At 37.3% G+C, this 17,414-nt stretch overlaps 1 protein-coding gene and 1 long non-coding RNA gene across 2 annotated transcripts in view; one reads left to right on the top strand and one right to left on the bottom strand.

Annotated features, from left to right (window-relative positions):
* The window catches only part of LOC119620715 (uncharacterized), a 108,478-nt gene extending 104,795 nt beyond the window's left edge, over positions 1-3,683 (top strand). Inside the window, exon 3 of the long non-coding RNA XR_005237268.2 lies at positions 3,631-3,683. This is a non-coding gene — a long non-coding RNA (uncharacterized lncRNA). The remainder of the gene's footprint in view (positions 1-3,630) is intronic.
* SLC2A2 (solute carrier family 2 member 2) overlaps positions 1-16,927 on the bottom strand; it is a 30,441-nt gene extending 13,514 nt beyond the window's left edge. Inside the window, exons 1-4 of the mRNA XM_007972108.3 lie at positions 16,804-16,927; positions 8,839-8,931; positions 4,733-4,995; positions 233-357 (exon numbers count right to left, since the gene is read on the bottom strand). Of these exons, the coding sequence (XP_007970299.3) occupies positions 233-357; positions 4,733-4,995; positions 8,839-8,931; positions 16,804-16,818 (496 nt within the window). The 5' untranslated portion in view covers positions 16,819-16,927. The remainder of the gene's footprint in view (positions 1-232; positions 358-4,732; positions 4,996-8,838; positions 8,932-16,803) is intronic.
* Positions 16,928-17,414: the final 487 nt, after the last annotated feature.

Below are 17,414 nucleotides of genomic sequence, written 5' to 3'. Positions count from 1 at the left end.
CCTTGATAGCATCATAATTCCTACTTACTGGTCCCAAACCCCCCTGACTTTGGATTTCAACTTTATGCTATTGCCTTTCCCTCTGTGATGTCACCCTAGACTCAAAAATATCCCTGAATGCTACCACATCTGCCTTTAGAGTTACTTTCAGACAAAGGTAGGGGTGTGTGTGTGTGTGTGTGTGTGTGTGTGTGTGTGTGTGTGTTTGAGAGAGAGAGAGAGAGAGACTTACCACAATATAGTCCTGATATGCTTCTTCCAGCAATTATAAGTATATGAGATGGTCCCAATTTTGAAAACCCCATCAAGAGAGCTCCAACTAATGAAAGAATGTTTGCTATTAACATGGCTTTGATTCTGAAATTTTAAAAAGCAAGGAATATAAATTCAGCATCAAAACTTGCTAGAATTATTTGCTTTCAGAGCATGTTGAGTTTTTTTTTTTTTTTTTTTTTTAACTTAAGAGAAATTATTTTAATTTTGCTGTAAAACCTAGTTGGGGAATCTTGAACCAAGATTGCTAATTTGACTCATCTATGGACTAAAGTATTAGTAATAAGCAAGATTTATGATGAAAGAACCTAGGTTGCATCCACTTGATCTCTACATGTTTCTCTTTTATTTTGAGTCAGGGTCTCGCTTGCTCTGTTACTCAGGCTGGAGTGCAAAGGCACCATCATGGTTCTTTGCAGCCTTGACCTCCCAGGCTCAAGCGCAGTCTCTACATTTTGATAGAGATGATTCAGTCACGGTGATGACTAGCTTAAGATAACACTTCTGACAGTTTTTCAAAGAGTTAACTAAGTTTTCTCTAAGTTGATTGTTTTAAAGAATAATTGCCTGGTGATAGCTAAATTCAATTCTGTAGTTGTAACCTACAACTTTTTTTTTTCTTTCAGTGGCACAGGTTTTTAATTGATCTAGATAGGAAAGGAACTTTCAAAGTTAAATTTCCTTTTGTATAAATTATTTGGAAGTAATTTAAAACTTACTTTAAGCCTTATCTAGAGAATTATAATTATCCTTATTTTAATATATGCCAGCATATTTCCAAAATCTATAAATTAATAGTGACCAGTGTAAAATACATAATAGAGCTGACAGTAGCAACAAAAACACTTTCAAAATTAATCAGATGTAAATTGACAACATTTGCAGATATCCGTTCCTTTTATTTCTAATTAATGCGAAAGCAAGGTACACAGAAAACCTTTTTTTGCAGTCAAAAAGATAATAGTAAGGCCAATAAATGTCTGAGTAGACAGGTGTGAAAATGTTTGTGCCAAAAGAAATGTAAACGTCCTTGTTATGTTCTATTTCACTGCTTCAAACTTTGATAGGTGGGCTTTTTCTATGCAAGTGTCTTTAACACCAACAGATTTTTTTTTTTTTTTTTTCTGGAGCATAAAGCTATAAAGTCATATACTGCAGTGATTGTCTAACATCCACGTGATAGGCTAAATCATGTTTCCCAGCAGCCTACAGCATAACCCCCAGACTCTGTAAATGTTACCTCACATAGCAAATGAGATTTTGCAGATGTGATTGAGAAACTTGAGATGGGGAGATTATCTTGAATTATTTGAGTGAATCCAATGATGTAATCACAAGTGTCCTTATAAGAGTAAGGTAGAAGAGGAGCAGGTGATGTGATGACAGAAGTAGAGATTAGAATGTTGTGCTTCAAAGATGGAGGAAGGGGCCACAAGCCAGAGAATATAGTTGGTCACTGCAAGCTGGAAAAGGGCAAGGAATGCATTCTTCCTCAGAGCCTTCAGAAGGAACAGCCTTATTGACCTTTTGACTTTAGCTAACTAAAACTGAGTTTGGACTTTTGACTTCCAAGACTATGAGAAAACATATTTGTGTTGTTTTAAGCCACTAAATTGGGGATAATTCATTACAGCAGCAGTATGAAATGAGTATAGGGAAACAGAGTGTTTAGAGCTGGCTAGCCCCAGAGCTACAGAGTAGAAAAACAGTTAAGGGGTGGTTAGTAGTTTAGACTATTGTGAAATGCTTTTTGTCTACACAGGGACAGAGGGCAGGCAAATTCAATAATTGACCTTAACAGGTTGTTACCACCTAGCTAATAGTCTCTTTTATTAGGGGAAAAAAGATAAAAAGTCATAAAAGAAATAGCCTGGAAGAATCTTGGATGCCAGATCACCCAAAAGTACCCTTTCCCTATCACCAAAGGATGCAGGAGCACTTTATATAATTTAAATTCTTTTAATGTCTGTTCAGATATGAGAAATGGCCACAAATAAATAATTTTAAAAATACATGAAATAGCTGAATCAGGGAAAAAGAAACTTAATTCTACCTAAATATAGTTCTTAAAATCTGACTCTAAATACTTCAGATAGTATAGGCTTCATTATTGTCGTGGTCATGGTCATTGTGGTCATCATCATCATCATCATCAAAATGAGGCCACATTTGCTGCTTGCTTAATATATGTCAGGCATTGTTTTAAACCTTTTATATTTGTTCTCATTAAATCCTCACAATAATGCCATGAGGTAGGTATTATTTTTGTTTTCACATTGCAGATGGGAGGAAAACATTTTAGAGAACCTAATAACTTGCTCATTTTCATACAGCTATTAAGTGACAGATCTTGGACTTGATCTGTGTGAAGCCAAAGGGTAATGCTTCATTTTAATGAGTTCCATTTTTTATGGAAAAGAATGCATGCATTCAAAGGCAAGCTATGCATCGCTTCCTTTACTCATGGTAGTGTGGATTGCACAGACCATAGTCTTCTCTACCATACCCTGGTAATTAAACTGTAAATGCACAGGTTGAAAAAATTGGCCTTGCAAACCCAAAACTAGAAATGGTGGCCACAGACATCTATTGACTATTACACAATTGCAAGGAAATACTTTTTTTTATAAGGCAATAGTGGAAGTATTACATTTTTATTTATTTACTTTTAACTGATGGATAAATGACACTGGTAATAATGAAAATCATGTCACTTCTCAATGAATCTAGAAAGATAGTTTTATAGGGGATACTGATAACTTTTTTCTTAATTTTGATGTTGAAGTTGTGAACTTTTGGGCTGCTTTTCAAGGAGGATCATTTTTCTACTAAAAGCTAGAAGAAACCTCACTTTTTGTTTATTATAGGTCATTTGATACATGGTCATTTGATATTGTTTTGAGGTATAACCATTGTTGATGCCAAATCCTAAGACTTCAGAAGGTTTGTGTATTGGCTTCATTAAGTGTTAATTAAATATTAACACTAATTAAATGTTTTAGTTTAAGTCACTGAACTTATCAGAATCTTACCTCTAAATGAGGGGCAACCAGGGTTTACATTTTTTCTTCAGGAATGAGAAGTAGTATAAAATATCAGTAGTTGCTAAATGATTTGTTCATATTTTAAAACGTAATTTAATTTTGCTTAATTTGATTTACTTAAAAAAATTTTTTTAAATTATTTTTCCTTTTTCCTTTTGTCTGAGTCTACTTGCTAGGGAATAATTTACTTTATAAATAAATAATTAATCTAGAGAATTCTCCACTTACTACTTAAAGCAACTTGATACACATTGAAATAATCTTTAAATTTTTTTAAATGATGAAATTCAGTTTATTAATCTGTGTTTTACAGATTCTTATTTAAAGTTCAACTGAACATCAGCAAGTTGATTAAAAGGTAAGAAACTGACCACTGGCTTTTATGGTGGAGAAAACGCCATTTCAAATAAAAATAATAATACAACTTGGGTTACCATGATATTGTAGTTAAGAAAACTTATAGTCATATTATATAAAAGCTCCAGTATAAGAGGAAGAGTTATCAGAATTTTAATAGAGAGCTAAAAATTATAATTTATAATAAGAATTTAAAAATATAAGTGAATTATAATTCAGAATTATTAAACTAGTTGCCTAAATTGTTATTTACATCTTTAAAGGCATTTTCATTTTTCTAAATTTTTCATATATTATTTTTATGAGAAAAAAGGTAATGTGCAAAAGGTGGGCTCAAATAGGAGAAAAAATAAATCTAAAAAATAATCATTTGATACTCTGGTTTTATTTCCTCTCTATATAGGATGGGAAATTCCAACAGCTGTAGTACATTGCATGAATAAGTAGAATTTGAGGGTAAAGGAGTTCCACTGATATTTTTAATCCAAAAAACCTAACAGACACCCAAGTGATAAATGGAGGTATCTCTTGCCTCATCTCTGGTTGGGGCTTTGAGATAGCAAGCAGGACCAGCAGCCAGAAACCACATACCAAGTACATTGGGCAACTGGGAGTTGGGGATATTGACTGAACCTTTGTACTTGACTGATCCAAATGCCAAATTCTAATTTAAAAAGGAAAGACTGGATGTTTGAGAAACAGTGTGATTTGGTGAAACAAACAGTGGACTCCCAGGTTAAAAACTCTAGTCTCTTCTGCTGAGTTCCTGAGTTAACCGTTTGTGTCGTGGTCTCCTAGTATATTGTATAAATTACAAAGCTAGAGGATCAAAGCAATTATCTAGAAATACACACAAAAATCACGTTTGGTAAATGTCCGAACAATTAATCAAACTTTCATTGATTTGATCTAACACTGATATGCCTCATAGGGTCATGAGTTGAAAAAACAACTCTAACGCTGTTCCGCAAGAAGAAAGATAATATTTTTCTAAACAAATGTTAAGAAAATGAAAATACGCAAGTTTCTGTTTATGCTTATTTATGAAGTTTGCCTACCTTCCAAGTGTGTCCCCAAGCCACCCACCAAAGAATGATGCAATCATTCCACCAACTGCAAAGCTGGATACAGACAGGGACCAGAGCATAGTGATTAGTTGAGCAGCTGCCACAGTCTCTTCCTCAGCCCAAGGGGTTGGTTTTGGGTTCATTGAGTATGCAATTGTGGGCAGTTCATCTGTACTGTTGGTAACATAGTTGTTGATAGCTTTTCGGTCATCCACTGGAACACCCAAAACATGTCTATAGTGAGATATTATTATCTAGGAGATAAAGAAAAATAGCTTTACTATTTCAAACATTCTATGTATTTTTGTTTGTTTTTTCTTTAAAGTGTTTGTTATGTGTTTAACTAGTACCATCTCAATTATGTGTTTTATATACATATAAACATGGATAGATTTGTTTACAGTTGGCCATATCCTATAAAATAGAGGTTATAAATTCCATTGCCAATAAGAACCAGGCAGGAACAAATAAATGAAGGGAACATGTAATACTTTGATGACTGGGAGACTAAAATACATTTTCCACTATTTGGGACTAATACGGAATGGTCAGGATTGTAGAACTGGAGAGCAGAAGGAAGCTGCAAATGTGAAACTGGTGCTGGATGACCTTTAATTTTTTAACAGAAAGTCAGAAATCTGACTTTATGTAATTATGTAAAATTTTTATGTAATTATGTAACATTTTTCAAGTTTTTTATATTGGCAACTATTGAAATTGAAACTATTCTGCAGGCTAGGCTGGGCATGGTGGCTCACACCTATAATCCCAGCACTTTGGGAGACCGAGGTGGTGGATTGCTTGAGCTCAGGAGTTTGGGACCAGGCTGGGCAATATGGTGAAACTCCGTCTCTACGAAAAATACTAAAAATTACCCAGGCATGGTGGCACACGCCTGTAGTCCCAGCTACTTGGGGGGCTGAAGCGGGAAGATTGCTTGAGCCTGGGAGATTGAGGCTGCAGTGAATCAGGATGGAGCCACTGCACTCCAGCCTGGGTGACAAAGTAAGACCTGGGTCTCAAAAAATATATATATTCTGCAGGCTAAAAAGATACATTTTCATGCTAGCATTACTTCTGCACAGCAGGATTTAAATTGACATATACATATTTTAACAGAATCATAAAAGTGGATATAAGAAAAAAGACTGGAAAAGTTAAGATGAGGGTCAAAAATAAAGTTAGCGTACAGAATTCAAACACTAGGTGGCATATCTTTGTTGGAAGTGAGCTATACATTTACCAGTAAACTTCCTAGCCACCAGGGCAAAGAGAGGAAAACAACCAGGTATATTATTGATGAATTCCTAAGATAACAATAACTTAGTGGCCCTTGAGAAGGCATTGAGACCTGAAGGAAGTTTCTCCTGTGGGTCCTCATAGAGTTAAGTTTGTAACAGAATGAACAACATTGAAAACTAAATTTCATGGAGCCATATTTTGTAATGTGCTTCATATAATTCAGATGAATTATAGGACATGGGAGGAAGATGGCCTCATCTTCCTCTCAATGATGATTTGGTCACTATTTAGCATCAGTGAGCTGGGAGGGTACTCTCTGTAAAGGACCTGGAATGCAGCTGCTCTGGGTTACTAGTTATGGGCAAAGGCCTATTTGGTAATGCCAGCTGAGTGAGGGGAATAATTGAGCATCCTCTTATAAAAGAATTCTGATCAAGACATTTGCCTCAAGCCGGGTACCGTATCTCACGCCTGTAATCTAGCACTTTGGGAGGCTGAGGTGTGCGGATCACATGGGGTCAGGAGTTCGAGACCAGCCTGGCCAATGTAGTGAAACCCTGTCTCTACTAAAAATACAATAAATTAGCCAAGCATTGTGACTGGAGCCTGTAATCTCAGCTGCTCAGGAGGCTGAGGCAGGAGAATCACTTGAACTCAGGAGGCAAAGGTTGAAGTGAAAATCTCCAGCCTGGACAGTAGAGCGAGACTTTGTCTCAAAAAACTAAAACGAAAACATTTGCCTCACTAGAAGGCTGCCTTATATGAATAATATGCATAGAAAAAAAAAGCTGGAAGGAAATATCCAAAATGTTCTCAGCAGTTTGCTCATTCTGGTAGAATAATTATGGGTATTTTTTTTTCTAATACTGTCTTCAGTAGGCATGTGTCATTTTCATAACCGTACGAAAGTGTGATTTTAAAATCCTTTCAAATAATCCTAAATGTCATTCAGCTGATAAAAAGGGCTTAAAAATCTCTTATTTAATGGTGTTCCAGCAGCAGTTTAAACACAAAGGGAAGGGCCTGTATATAGAGAGAGCACTAACTTGGACGCCAGCATGGGGATCGCTGTTTTCAGCTCTGGCTCTGGGACTTTGATTGAAGGATGTGAAACCTTAGCCTAAGCTTCCCTTTAAGACTGGAGGGAATGGTTTAATTTTTTAAAAATTTTTTAAATTTTTATTTTTTATTATTATTATTTTGAGATGGAGTTTCGCTCTTGTTCCCCAGGCTGGAGTGCAATGGTGCAATCTCGGCTCATTGCAACCTCTGCCTCCCAGGTTCAAGTGATTCTCCTGCCTCAGCCTCCTGAGTAGCTGGGATTACAGGCATGTGCCACCACGCCCAGCTAATTTTGTATTTTTAGTAGAGCCGAGATTTCTCCATGTTGGTCAGGCTGGTCTTGAACTCCTGACCTCTGGTGATCTGCCCGCCTCAGCCTCCCAAAGTGCTGGGATTTCAGGTGTAAGCCATTGAGCCCGGCCAGGGATGGTTTAATTAATGGTGTGATAAGGTCTTCCACAAAAAGAGAAGGGGCTCTATTAATCAAGTCATGGTGATGTTGAGTGTTAAATTGTTAAATGATGTTAAATTCCAGGAAACCTGCTAAATTGGCATGTGTTGTCATCACCCACACAAAAGAGATATGACCCTCGTCTCTTGATCCCCAGCACTATGCCCTGGATCTCTTAGCCTGCCACACTCCTGATGATTGTGGCACCTAATCGGAGCACATCTTTCAGTAGGAAGCAGCCCTTTTCAGGTGATGGATTATGGTCAGCGCGTATTTCACATATCCACACCCTGCAGTATCTTTCATTTTCCCTGGGGCCTGATGTTCTAAAAGAAGCAGAGGAAATATAATGGACTTATAGAAGGCATCCAAAAAATGTTTGTACCTTCACTTTATGCCACCTCTTCCCCAAGTTCCTCTTCTCTCTTTCATTAATTCACTCCTCTTTATTGAGTACCTTCTTTATGCCAACTACTGTGCTTGGCACCAGTGATAGGAAGAGGAACAATTAATCAGTCCTGCCTTCAATGACCTCACAGTCTAGTTAGAGCAGATGGGAATGAAGTCCTGGTTCCCCGACTTATGGGCTGTGGGAACTGAGAATAACATACCTCTCCTGTGTATTCATTAAATACCAGAATAAGGATGCACAAAATATATGAGAAAAATGGTTGAAATAACTTGATTAAAAATTCACCCAAAGAGTGATCATGGAGAAAATCCAAACTTTGTTGAACTTCTTGAATATTATTCTAAAGTTTTATATTACTTTACTTTGGATCACTTATGGGAGACAGGAATGGTGGGGGAAGGACCATAATCTCTTTTAGTTTAGGGCTTCTTAAGGTTTTAATATAGACTGGAAATGGTCATAATAAGGTTGTTGGGAGGATCCACTTGGGGAGATCATATGTTAAAGTACCTGATGCAAATAAGCAGGTGCTCAAAAAATGTGCCCTGAGTGAAACATCCTTATTCCCCGGCACTTTTCATTCATGTATGGCTGAGAGCTCTGAATGAATGTTGCAATGAGCTCTTCTTTTTTTTTTTTTGAAGTTTCCTTTAGCACATGATATTCTGCCTGGAGTTTTCTGTGAGCTCAGCAAACAGCAGAGTCAGAGATTAAGAATTATTTATTGCCTCCTTTTTTTCTCCCCCGTGATTGCTAATTGAGGAGTCAAGGCCAAGTTATCACCTTTGGAACAGTGCACATCGTACCTGACAGGCCAGGATGACCTTGTGTCTCCCACGTGGACACCTTTTATCTCTGTGTATGAGGAACATATGATATCTATCACTGACAGAACTTGCCAAAAAGAGAACTTGTACATATTTCACTTGCCTGTTGAGGTGCATTGATCACACCAATGTCATATCCAAACTGGAAGGAACCCAGCACAGCGGTGATGACAGTGAAAACCAGGGTCCCAGTGACCTGCAGGGGGAGAGACACAGGGCAGGGAAACACCAGGCAATTTTAGTTTCCCATCTTTCTGCAAGGCTGCAGCTTGAACTTCTTACAGACTCCATAGGCTGGTTCTTTCCCCTCAGTATGGATTTGCAGTATGCCCTGTGCTCCAGGCTGGCAGGTGGTGTTCATACCAGAATGTGAGAGCCATTCATCATTTCCCCTATGCTGCTAAAACTCAAAGAAGTTTGGGACAGCTTCTTCCAGGGGAGGAAACAAACATTCTTTTCCATATATGTGTATGAGAATAACATACCTCTCCTGTCTATTCACTGCATACCAGAATAGGGATGTATAAAATATATGAGAAAAATCATTGAAATTACTTTATTAAAAAAATCCACCCAAATAGTCATCATGCAGAAAATCCAAACTTTGTTGTTTTATATATATATATATTTGTTGATATATATATGTTGAGATATATATATATATATATATATATATATACACACACACACATATATATATATATTCAGAATCAGGACTGAGAACTAGAATAGCTGCTGACAGAAAGGAGCCACCAAGATAGAGCCATTATATCATTGGGAGCAGTAAAATAAGACACCAGTAATAAAGAGATGGGGAGCTCTTTTGGACGTTGACATGGTGACAAAAACACCTCAATACTCATATAAGAGGCATTAGCCTTTATCATATCATGTTCTGCATCAACATCCAGGGAAGGCTACTTTTCAGGATTTGTATCTAGTTCAGCCTAGAGTTGTAGGATAAGGGCCACTATTTTCTCCCCAACTCCATGTAGCTACAATGAAACTGTGTAGAAAAGGGGCAGAACATTCATCCCCATGAACTCATGTGATAGCAAAATTGTAGAAAGAACCTAAATATTGTTCAATGGGGAATAGTCAAATAGATTCAGATACATCATAACACATACATCAGATACATACCATATGCTATGCAGCAGTTAAAAGGAATAATATGATCATGTGTACTGACTTATAAGTGGCGAAGGAAGTTATGTAATCTAACTTTTTTTAAAGGCTTAAACATGAGTTTAATTGTTTGAATTAAAAAATAAAACAGTTATTTGATTTGTGTATGGTGTATGTAATTCATAGAATGTTTTCTTGAAGAATAAATGAGTTGATGGTCCTTGAGGAGGAATGTGAGGTTGGAGAAGGAGAGTGAAGGAATTTTTTTCTTGTATTCATATGATTAGACATTTCGTAAGGAAAGTATTTCATGTACATTTACATAATTTAAATTTTTTAAAAGCTTGGGATATAGTAGGAACTTTGTTGTGTAAATGAATGAGTCACATCAACATGGATTCCAGTTCTCACTCTCTTAGTGGGTATATGACCCAAGCCACTTCCCTTATAGGAGCTTCAGTTTTTCTCTAAATTTTAGGGTGATACTAAATCCCCCTATCCTGGTATAAAGCCCGAGTATAAAGAATAGCAAATTAGCCAGGACCCCTCATTACCCTGAAAAGCTGGAGATCAGAAGCTTTACAAAATATTATCACAGAACCACCCTGGGAGTCCATGAAATTGTTTAGTCCAGTAGTTCTAAAACCAGACCCTACTTGGAGAGCCTGTTACACATGTAGCTTCTTGGAGACAGCCCCAGACCTTCTACTGGATTAGAATCTCTGGGGCAGGGATAAGGAATCTGTAGGTTTACAAGGCTTCCACCCCTTTCACTAATATTGCGGATATCTATACAGACTTTCCCTCCTAACACTTCCTTCTCTGAAAGAAAGGACTTCAAAGTTGGCCCCAAAGATATGGTTATATGATACATATATATTGCCCAAAAGAATAATATATATGTGATATATAATATTGTATAATATGTTTATTCGATATAAATTGGCCAGGCGTAGTGGCTCACACCTGTAATCCCAGCACTTTGAGGGACTGAGGTGGGCAGATAGCTTGAGCCCAAGAGTTGAAGACCAGCCTGGGTAGCATAGCAAGACCTTGTCTCTACAAAAAAATACAAAGATTAGCAAGGCATGGTGGTGTATGCCTGTAGTCCCAGCTACTCGGGAGGCTGAAGTAGGAGGATTGCTTGAGCCCAGGAGGTTGACGCCGCAGTGAGCTATGGTTGCACCACTGCATTCCAGCCTGGGTGACAAAGCAAGACCCTGTCTCAAAATATATATGTATATTTATTTTACATATTTATATATCATTTACATCTAATATTTATCACTTATATCTTATATATATTTATATATCATTTATATCTTAGATATAGCTTAACATTTTATGTTTATTACATATGAATTATATATATTACACATAAAATGCATACACACAGTATATGATATATGGTCTATGTGATTATGAAAAATTATGAATTATCCTCTAAAATGTAACTCGACATGTAAAACTCAGTGAGTGGCTTAGATAACCAAAGCTAAGATGGAGTTTTATTTACTTAGTTGGTGGTTTCTCCTTAAATCCTTTTTCCCCTCAAGCTGTTTCCAAGGATAGGGATTTTCATCCTTTTTACAGGTAGTAACCATTGTCAGACGTGACGGGATAAGGAGTACCCTGGGAGGGCTTTAACCCACCTCCTTCATACTCTCCATCACTAAAATCAGGACTATCTGATGTGAGATGCAATGCAAACAGATTCAAAGCCTAATACTACTTATGCTTACTGCATGCCTGTTCACTATGTGGATTATCTCATTTGCTTCTTTTATTAGTTTTCTATTGCTGCCATAACAAATTACCACCAGTGCAGCAACTTAAACAACACAAATTTATTTATCTTAAGGTTTAGCCAGGCAGGGCAGCTCATGCCGATAATCCCAGCATTTGGGAGGTTGAGGCTGGAGGATTGCTTGAGGTCAGGAGTTCAAGACCAGCCTGGGCAGCATAGCGAGATGTCCATCTCTACAACAACGAAAAACATCTGTAGATGGAAGTCTGGTACAAGTATCACTGGACTAAAATCAGGTTGTTGGTAGGCTGTGTTCCTTTCTGGAGGCTGTTGGAGAAAATTTGGGTTGATGGTGGAATTCAGTTCCTTACGGTTACAGGTCTAAAGTCTGTTGTTTTGGCCTGGTTATAAACTAAGGGCCATTCCCAGCTCTAGATGCCACCAAATGTCCTTGGCTACTGGTATTCTTCTTTCATCTTTATAGCCAGTAATGAGAACGTCAAGTCCTTCTCATGTTACATCTCTCTGGCACTGACAATATTACCTTAATTTCATCTGTAAAGTCTTTTGCCACATAAAGCAAGATATTCCCAGGTTCTGGCGATGAAGCTGTGGACATCTTTGGAGGACGATTATCCTGCCTACCACATTCTTCATGGCAGCACCATTAATGTCCCCATTTTATAGATAACTAGGTTAGTTTAACATCTCACAGCTAGTAAATAAAAGAACAATGACTTGATTCCAGATCTTATGCTTTTAACTTCTTGGTTATTTCGCATCCCTCATTAGTCAGATACAGACATTCAAAAGTCAAGCACATCTGAAAAATCTAGGACCATAATCTTTATAAATTAAAAAAGCTAAGAGCATACATATCCACAGAATTTACCACTTGTGGGTGTTTTGCTGTTTGGCTTCAAACACCCAGAAATCTCAACCACATTTTCCCACCACCTACCACACAAATCCCTTTCCCCCTACCTACCAGTAGAAACTTTTGGTGAGGTCTCTGGACAAAAGTCCAAAAAGGCAAAGCCTACTCAGTTGCTTATCTGTAGCTGAGCTGAAGAAGAACCTCAGGTCTTCCCACCACCAAGCCCAAGACCACAATATACTTCCCCAATGTCATCCCTACATTTTCTTTTCTTCTGTGGCACTTAGTTTCTTAGTGACCGCCACTTGCTACTTCATCCCTGGGTTTCTGCTCTCTGGGGGTTCTCTCCCTGTCCCTCTACCACACAAACATGTAATTTACTTCTCCTTATTTTAAGGGTCCAGTCAGCAGCCATGCTAATGGTGAGCAGAGGCGACACAAATTGAAGTTGGGGTGATAGCAATAGCTGCAGCAGATTTACTCCCCTATCGTCTCCATTAGTTCTCCCGTCACTTTACATACGCAGCCTAAGTCACAAAGTCCCACATTACTTTGACAAAAATGAAAGCTAATTTTTAAAGATGCTGGATCTCCCATCCTATTCCTTTCCAATCAAATTGTTCTAAGTCCTTGCTATAGAAATTCTGGAGCTGCCTCTAAGATCAATTTCTCATTTTATTAGAATAACAAAAATAGCAACTATGAAAGAGATAGGAGAGTTTTTAAACGTTTAGAAATCTTAGCGTGTTATTAGAGTCCTTGTCCTCTGGCCTTCCTGGTTTCTTTTTGAGGGTTGGCTGTGGTCCTGCCACCCCAGGGCCTGCAGTTCCTTACTTTAACTCCCCAAGAAAATTTCACCAGGTTGGTCAGATAAGGAGCAATCTCATCCATTTTAAGCAGGTCACTTGAATTTCTGAGAATTTCCAACAAAAGTGATTATCCCAAATATCAAAATCTCTGAAACTGTTTGATGGCATTTCCTTTTGCTTTCTTTTTCTTTATCTTTTATTTTCAGGTTTAATTCCCCTCTCTGAACTCCATGTTAAAATGGCTCCCTCCCCCTCTTCTTTCTCCAATGTTGTGAAATGAAAAGAAGTAATGTTTATAGTCAGCCTTGTATGTGGCTTGGCTCTAGACTTGGTCAGAGGAGGTTTTGTTTCTAAGAGGGGAAATTTCCAAAAACGACCAAGTCTTAATAAGCCCTGTCAACCTTCATTCATCCACTCTAATGTCCAAGAAGTTGACATAAGAAAAAGTACATAAGTGCCACTGAAAATAGCAAGAAATTAGAGAGGATCTTAACCTGTCCAAGTTCTGAGGTTCTAAATGGCTTGCCTATTTTCTCAGCAACCCTGTAGGTAGGAATTATTATTATCGTTTCGTGTATGGGGGAGCTCACATGGAAAGAGTAAATGACTTGTCCAAAGGCCGCATACCCAGGAAGTACGGAAGATCTTCAAACCTTTTCTCTTAACTTCTTCATAGGCTACAAGGTGTTCAGCTTGCACTTTAAAAAATGCTGCCTTCATTAGGAGCCTCATAACTTTAAGTTAGAGAAACTAGATTCCATATCCATTTTAAAATATGCTGCTGGATAAATGTGGAAGGGCAGAATAAGCAAATGGCTGAACTTCAACATAAAACAGAATGTAGTGTTTATATTGTGGCTTATAAGTCATATAGGGTCTATTAGAAAAAACAAATAGATGTGGGAGTCAGAAAAGCTCCAAAAGAGTCCCAGCTAGGCTCCTAACATCAATGAGTCTAAGTTTCTTTGCCTAGAAATGGGTATAAAAATAGTTAATGTGATTACTGTAAAGACTAAGATAAATAATGTGGTCTTCCTATAAACAGTAAAAGGGCTACAGGACAAATGCATCTTTAATCATGTCTTTATCATCACATTCATTTCTTTTGTCAAACAACCATGTGTCAACTTTTCATACTTTACCAGTACTCTTTGCAATACCACAAAGTACATGAAATCATTCCTGTTTTAGAGATGAGGAAACCAGGGATCAGAGAGGATTAAGGAGCATACCTAACACCACACAGCTAGTGACAGACACTCTAGGGTGGGAACCCAGAGCTGATGATCTTAAACCCCACTGCTAACCTACAGAGCAAGTTTTTCCAGCAACTACTCATTGACTAGATAGGAAGGAGAAGCTTATACCCTTTTCTTTAAACTACATGTCTCCAAAAGCTAAACCAAAGGTGATCTTGCATGCAACTTTGGAAAATGCCAGGGGCTTATCGAGTCACAGAATTTTTAAGTTGAAAGAGACCTTAGAGAGCAATGGATTCTTGTCTGATTCCTCCATTCTTAAGTTGTAGAAACTGAGGTTTCACAAGCCAAGTTGTTTATGTTATTTGTCTGATTTCTATGAACATTTTGGGCATATTCAGAGTGACAACTCAGGTCTCTTAACCCCAGTTCCTTGCTTATCCTACTTCTTTCAAAGTCTGGATAGAATCACAAAGCTGAAAAACATTGCACTTTACCTCAGTTCTCATTCTTTCTGGGTTCCATTGTTAGGCAGTTCCTTAGTTATCAAGGAAAGATCTACAACATAATTTCAAAAGCCCCTGAAAAAATTAATGATAGTTTTGAATGAAGCTTGAACATCTGCTATGTGCCAGACACTGTGTTAAGCACATTACCTTCCTTTTTGCAGTATCTTTCAAACTTTAGTTATTTGATTACTACCTTCATGAATTTTGCCAAATCTACATGCCACTTCTGTAGCTGTTAACTTAATATTTGTCTTTATATTGACCTTAAAGTTGTAACTACCTTAGCTTTATCCTGGGCTATAATACTCATGAAATCATGATGTGCTAATTATTCTTTAAATGCACATTATATAAACACTATATAAATAGTTTTTTATAGTGTTTATTTAAACTTTATATATAAACATAAAACATATAGTGTTTATATAATATGTATTTAAAGTATTTATATATTTATAATTTATATTTTATAATCAATTTATAATATAAATACTATTTAAATAATATATATTTAACACTATTAATAATTATATAACTATTAACGTTAAAATGTTTGTTGTCTAAGCCTCTCTAATATCATCTTATTTAATTACTCCCAAACTCTACTAATATAATCCCTGAATATCCCATATTATGTCACTGAGCCCAAGTTTCTTTGCCTATAAAAAGGGTATATTGTATCCCAATATGCTCTTGTTTTCTCATAATAGAGAAAACCCAAAGCTCAGTTAAATAATGTAACCCAGGCCTCACAGCAGGTTACTGGCATTACTAGAACCCAGATCCAAGTCTGGCTGACTCCAAAGTCAGTGCTGTTAACCATGCCATCTAATGACATAAAGGAATGTTCAACAGAGTAACTTGCACCAGATCAGAACTTAAAGGTGAGACTCTACAGGGCACAGATTGATTAACTTATATTATTGTGTGTACAGGGGTGGGTGAGTTTATTTAGGAACCATGTATAAGGGAGCAAGGACACTGTATCCTTTATATTTTTAAGTTTTTTTTTTAAGTATCATATCTAGAGAGAAGTTGAAACAGTAGTGCAGTGATCATTCCATAACCTTTGCCTTTATTCACCAATGGTTAACATTCACCATGTTTGTTTAACTCTCACTCTGTGTGTGTTTGTGTGTGTGTTGTTTTGGCTGAACCATTTACAAATAAGCTGTAGACATTTGTGTCATTTCACCCCTAAATACTTTAGCATGTACAAAGAGCAAAGACATCCTCCTACATAATTAGATACCATTATTATAACCAAGAGTGTGTCGTTGATACAGTAATATTATTTAAGATGCAGCCCATATTTAAAATTTCCCAACTGTCTCCAAAGTTCCCTTATTGCTGTTTTTTTCTTCCTTCCACAATCTAAATCATTTGTTGCATTTCGTTGTCAGTTTTTCTTAGTCCCTTTTAATCTAGAACAACCCTTCTACCTCTTTTGTCTCTCCTGCACTGACATTTTTTAAGATTCCTGATGAGTTTTCATGATTAGATTTAGGTTAATCTGCCTTTTTTTTTTTTTTTTTTGGTTAGGAGGGGACATATTTCTTTAGTAATATGGTTATGCACAATTACTTGAAAAAACTTATGCAGACTAGTCAGTTAACTGAGCAAAAATCCTTAAAACCCCAATTACTGAATAAGAAACAGTTTTTCAATTGGCAAAGTAAAGAGAATTAATTTTGATCTGTAGTAGCTATACCCTACCTCCCCCAAATCCTCTATATGACTTGAATGTATTCCCCTATCTCCTGAAAACCAGAATTGAAATGAATATAATGCTGCTTTACCTTATCTTCTGTCATTGTACTAGTTGGGAGTCTTCCTGTCAATTCCAGGTCTTGTGTGAGTGTGGCACATGCACCTGACTAACTCCTGCCTGTTTATTCGCAGCTCTGCCTAGGCCTAGTTATGCATTGCAGGAGGAGGAGCAAGGAGAGGGAGGAGTTGGGCTACCCAGACCTAAGAGTCCAAGTCTAATCTTCTCAGCAGCAGCTGAATATTGATGGAAATCTAATCAATAAGTGCTTTGCTTTAGCAACCTGTGGCTTCAATGCCTTTGTTCCACTAGGAAAGAAAATGGGAGCAGGTCCCTTAGGCATGAGTTACAAACCAGAGGCAATCACATTTCAAGGCATGTGTTATGTGGCAGTAATTGGGAGCAGGTGAAAAGAGAAATCTTTGGAGGCTTTTGTAGAAAAGGAGATATGTTGAGCTGCCGTGCTGTGTTGTGGAGCATGGGAGACACACTGCACTCTGCTCCACAGAGAATTAGTGCTGTGGTGTTTCTGTTTAGAGCTGGGCTGTGTGGCCCGAGAGCATTGTTGACTTGAATGGTCACCTGGATGAGCTTTGGATAGTTACAGACTTGGGTTTGAATCTCAACATTTTGCTGGGGAGT

This window comes from Chlorocebus sabaeus, chromosome 15 (assembly GCF_047675955.1).
Source record: "Chlorocebus sabaeus isolate Y175 chromosome 15, mChlSab1.0.hap1, whole genome shotgun sequence".
Classification (NCBI taxonomy): domain Eukaryota; kingdom Metazoa; phylum Chordata; class Mammalia; order Primates; family Cercopithecidae; genus Chlorocebus; species Chlorocebus sabaeus.
The sequence above is the reverse complement of the archived record's forward strand: the minus strand, read 5'-3'. Positions and strand labels throughout refer to the sequence as shown.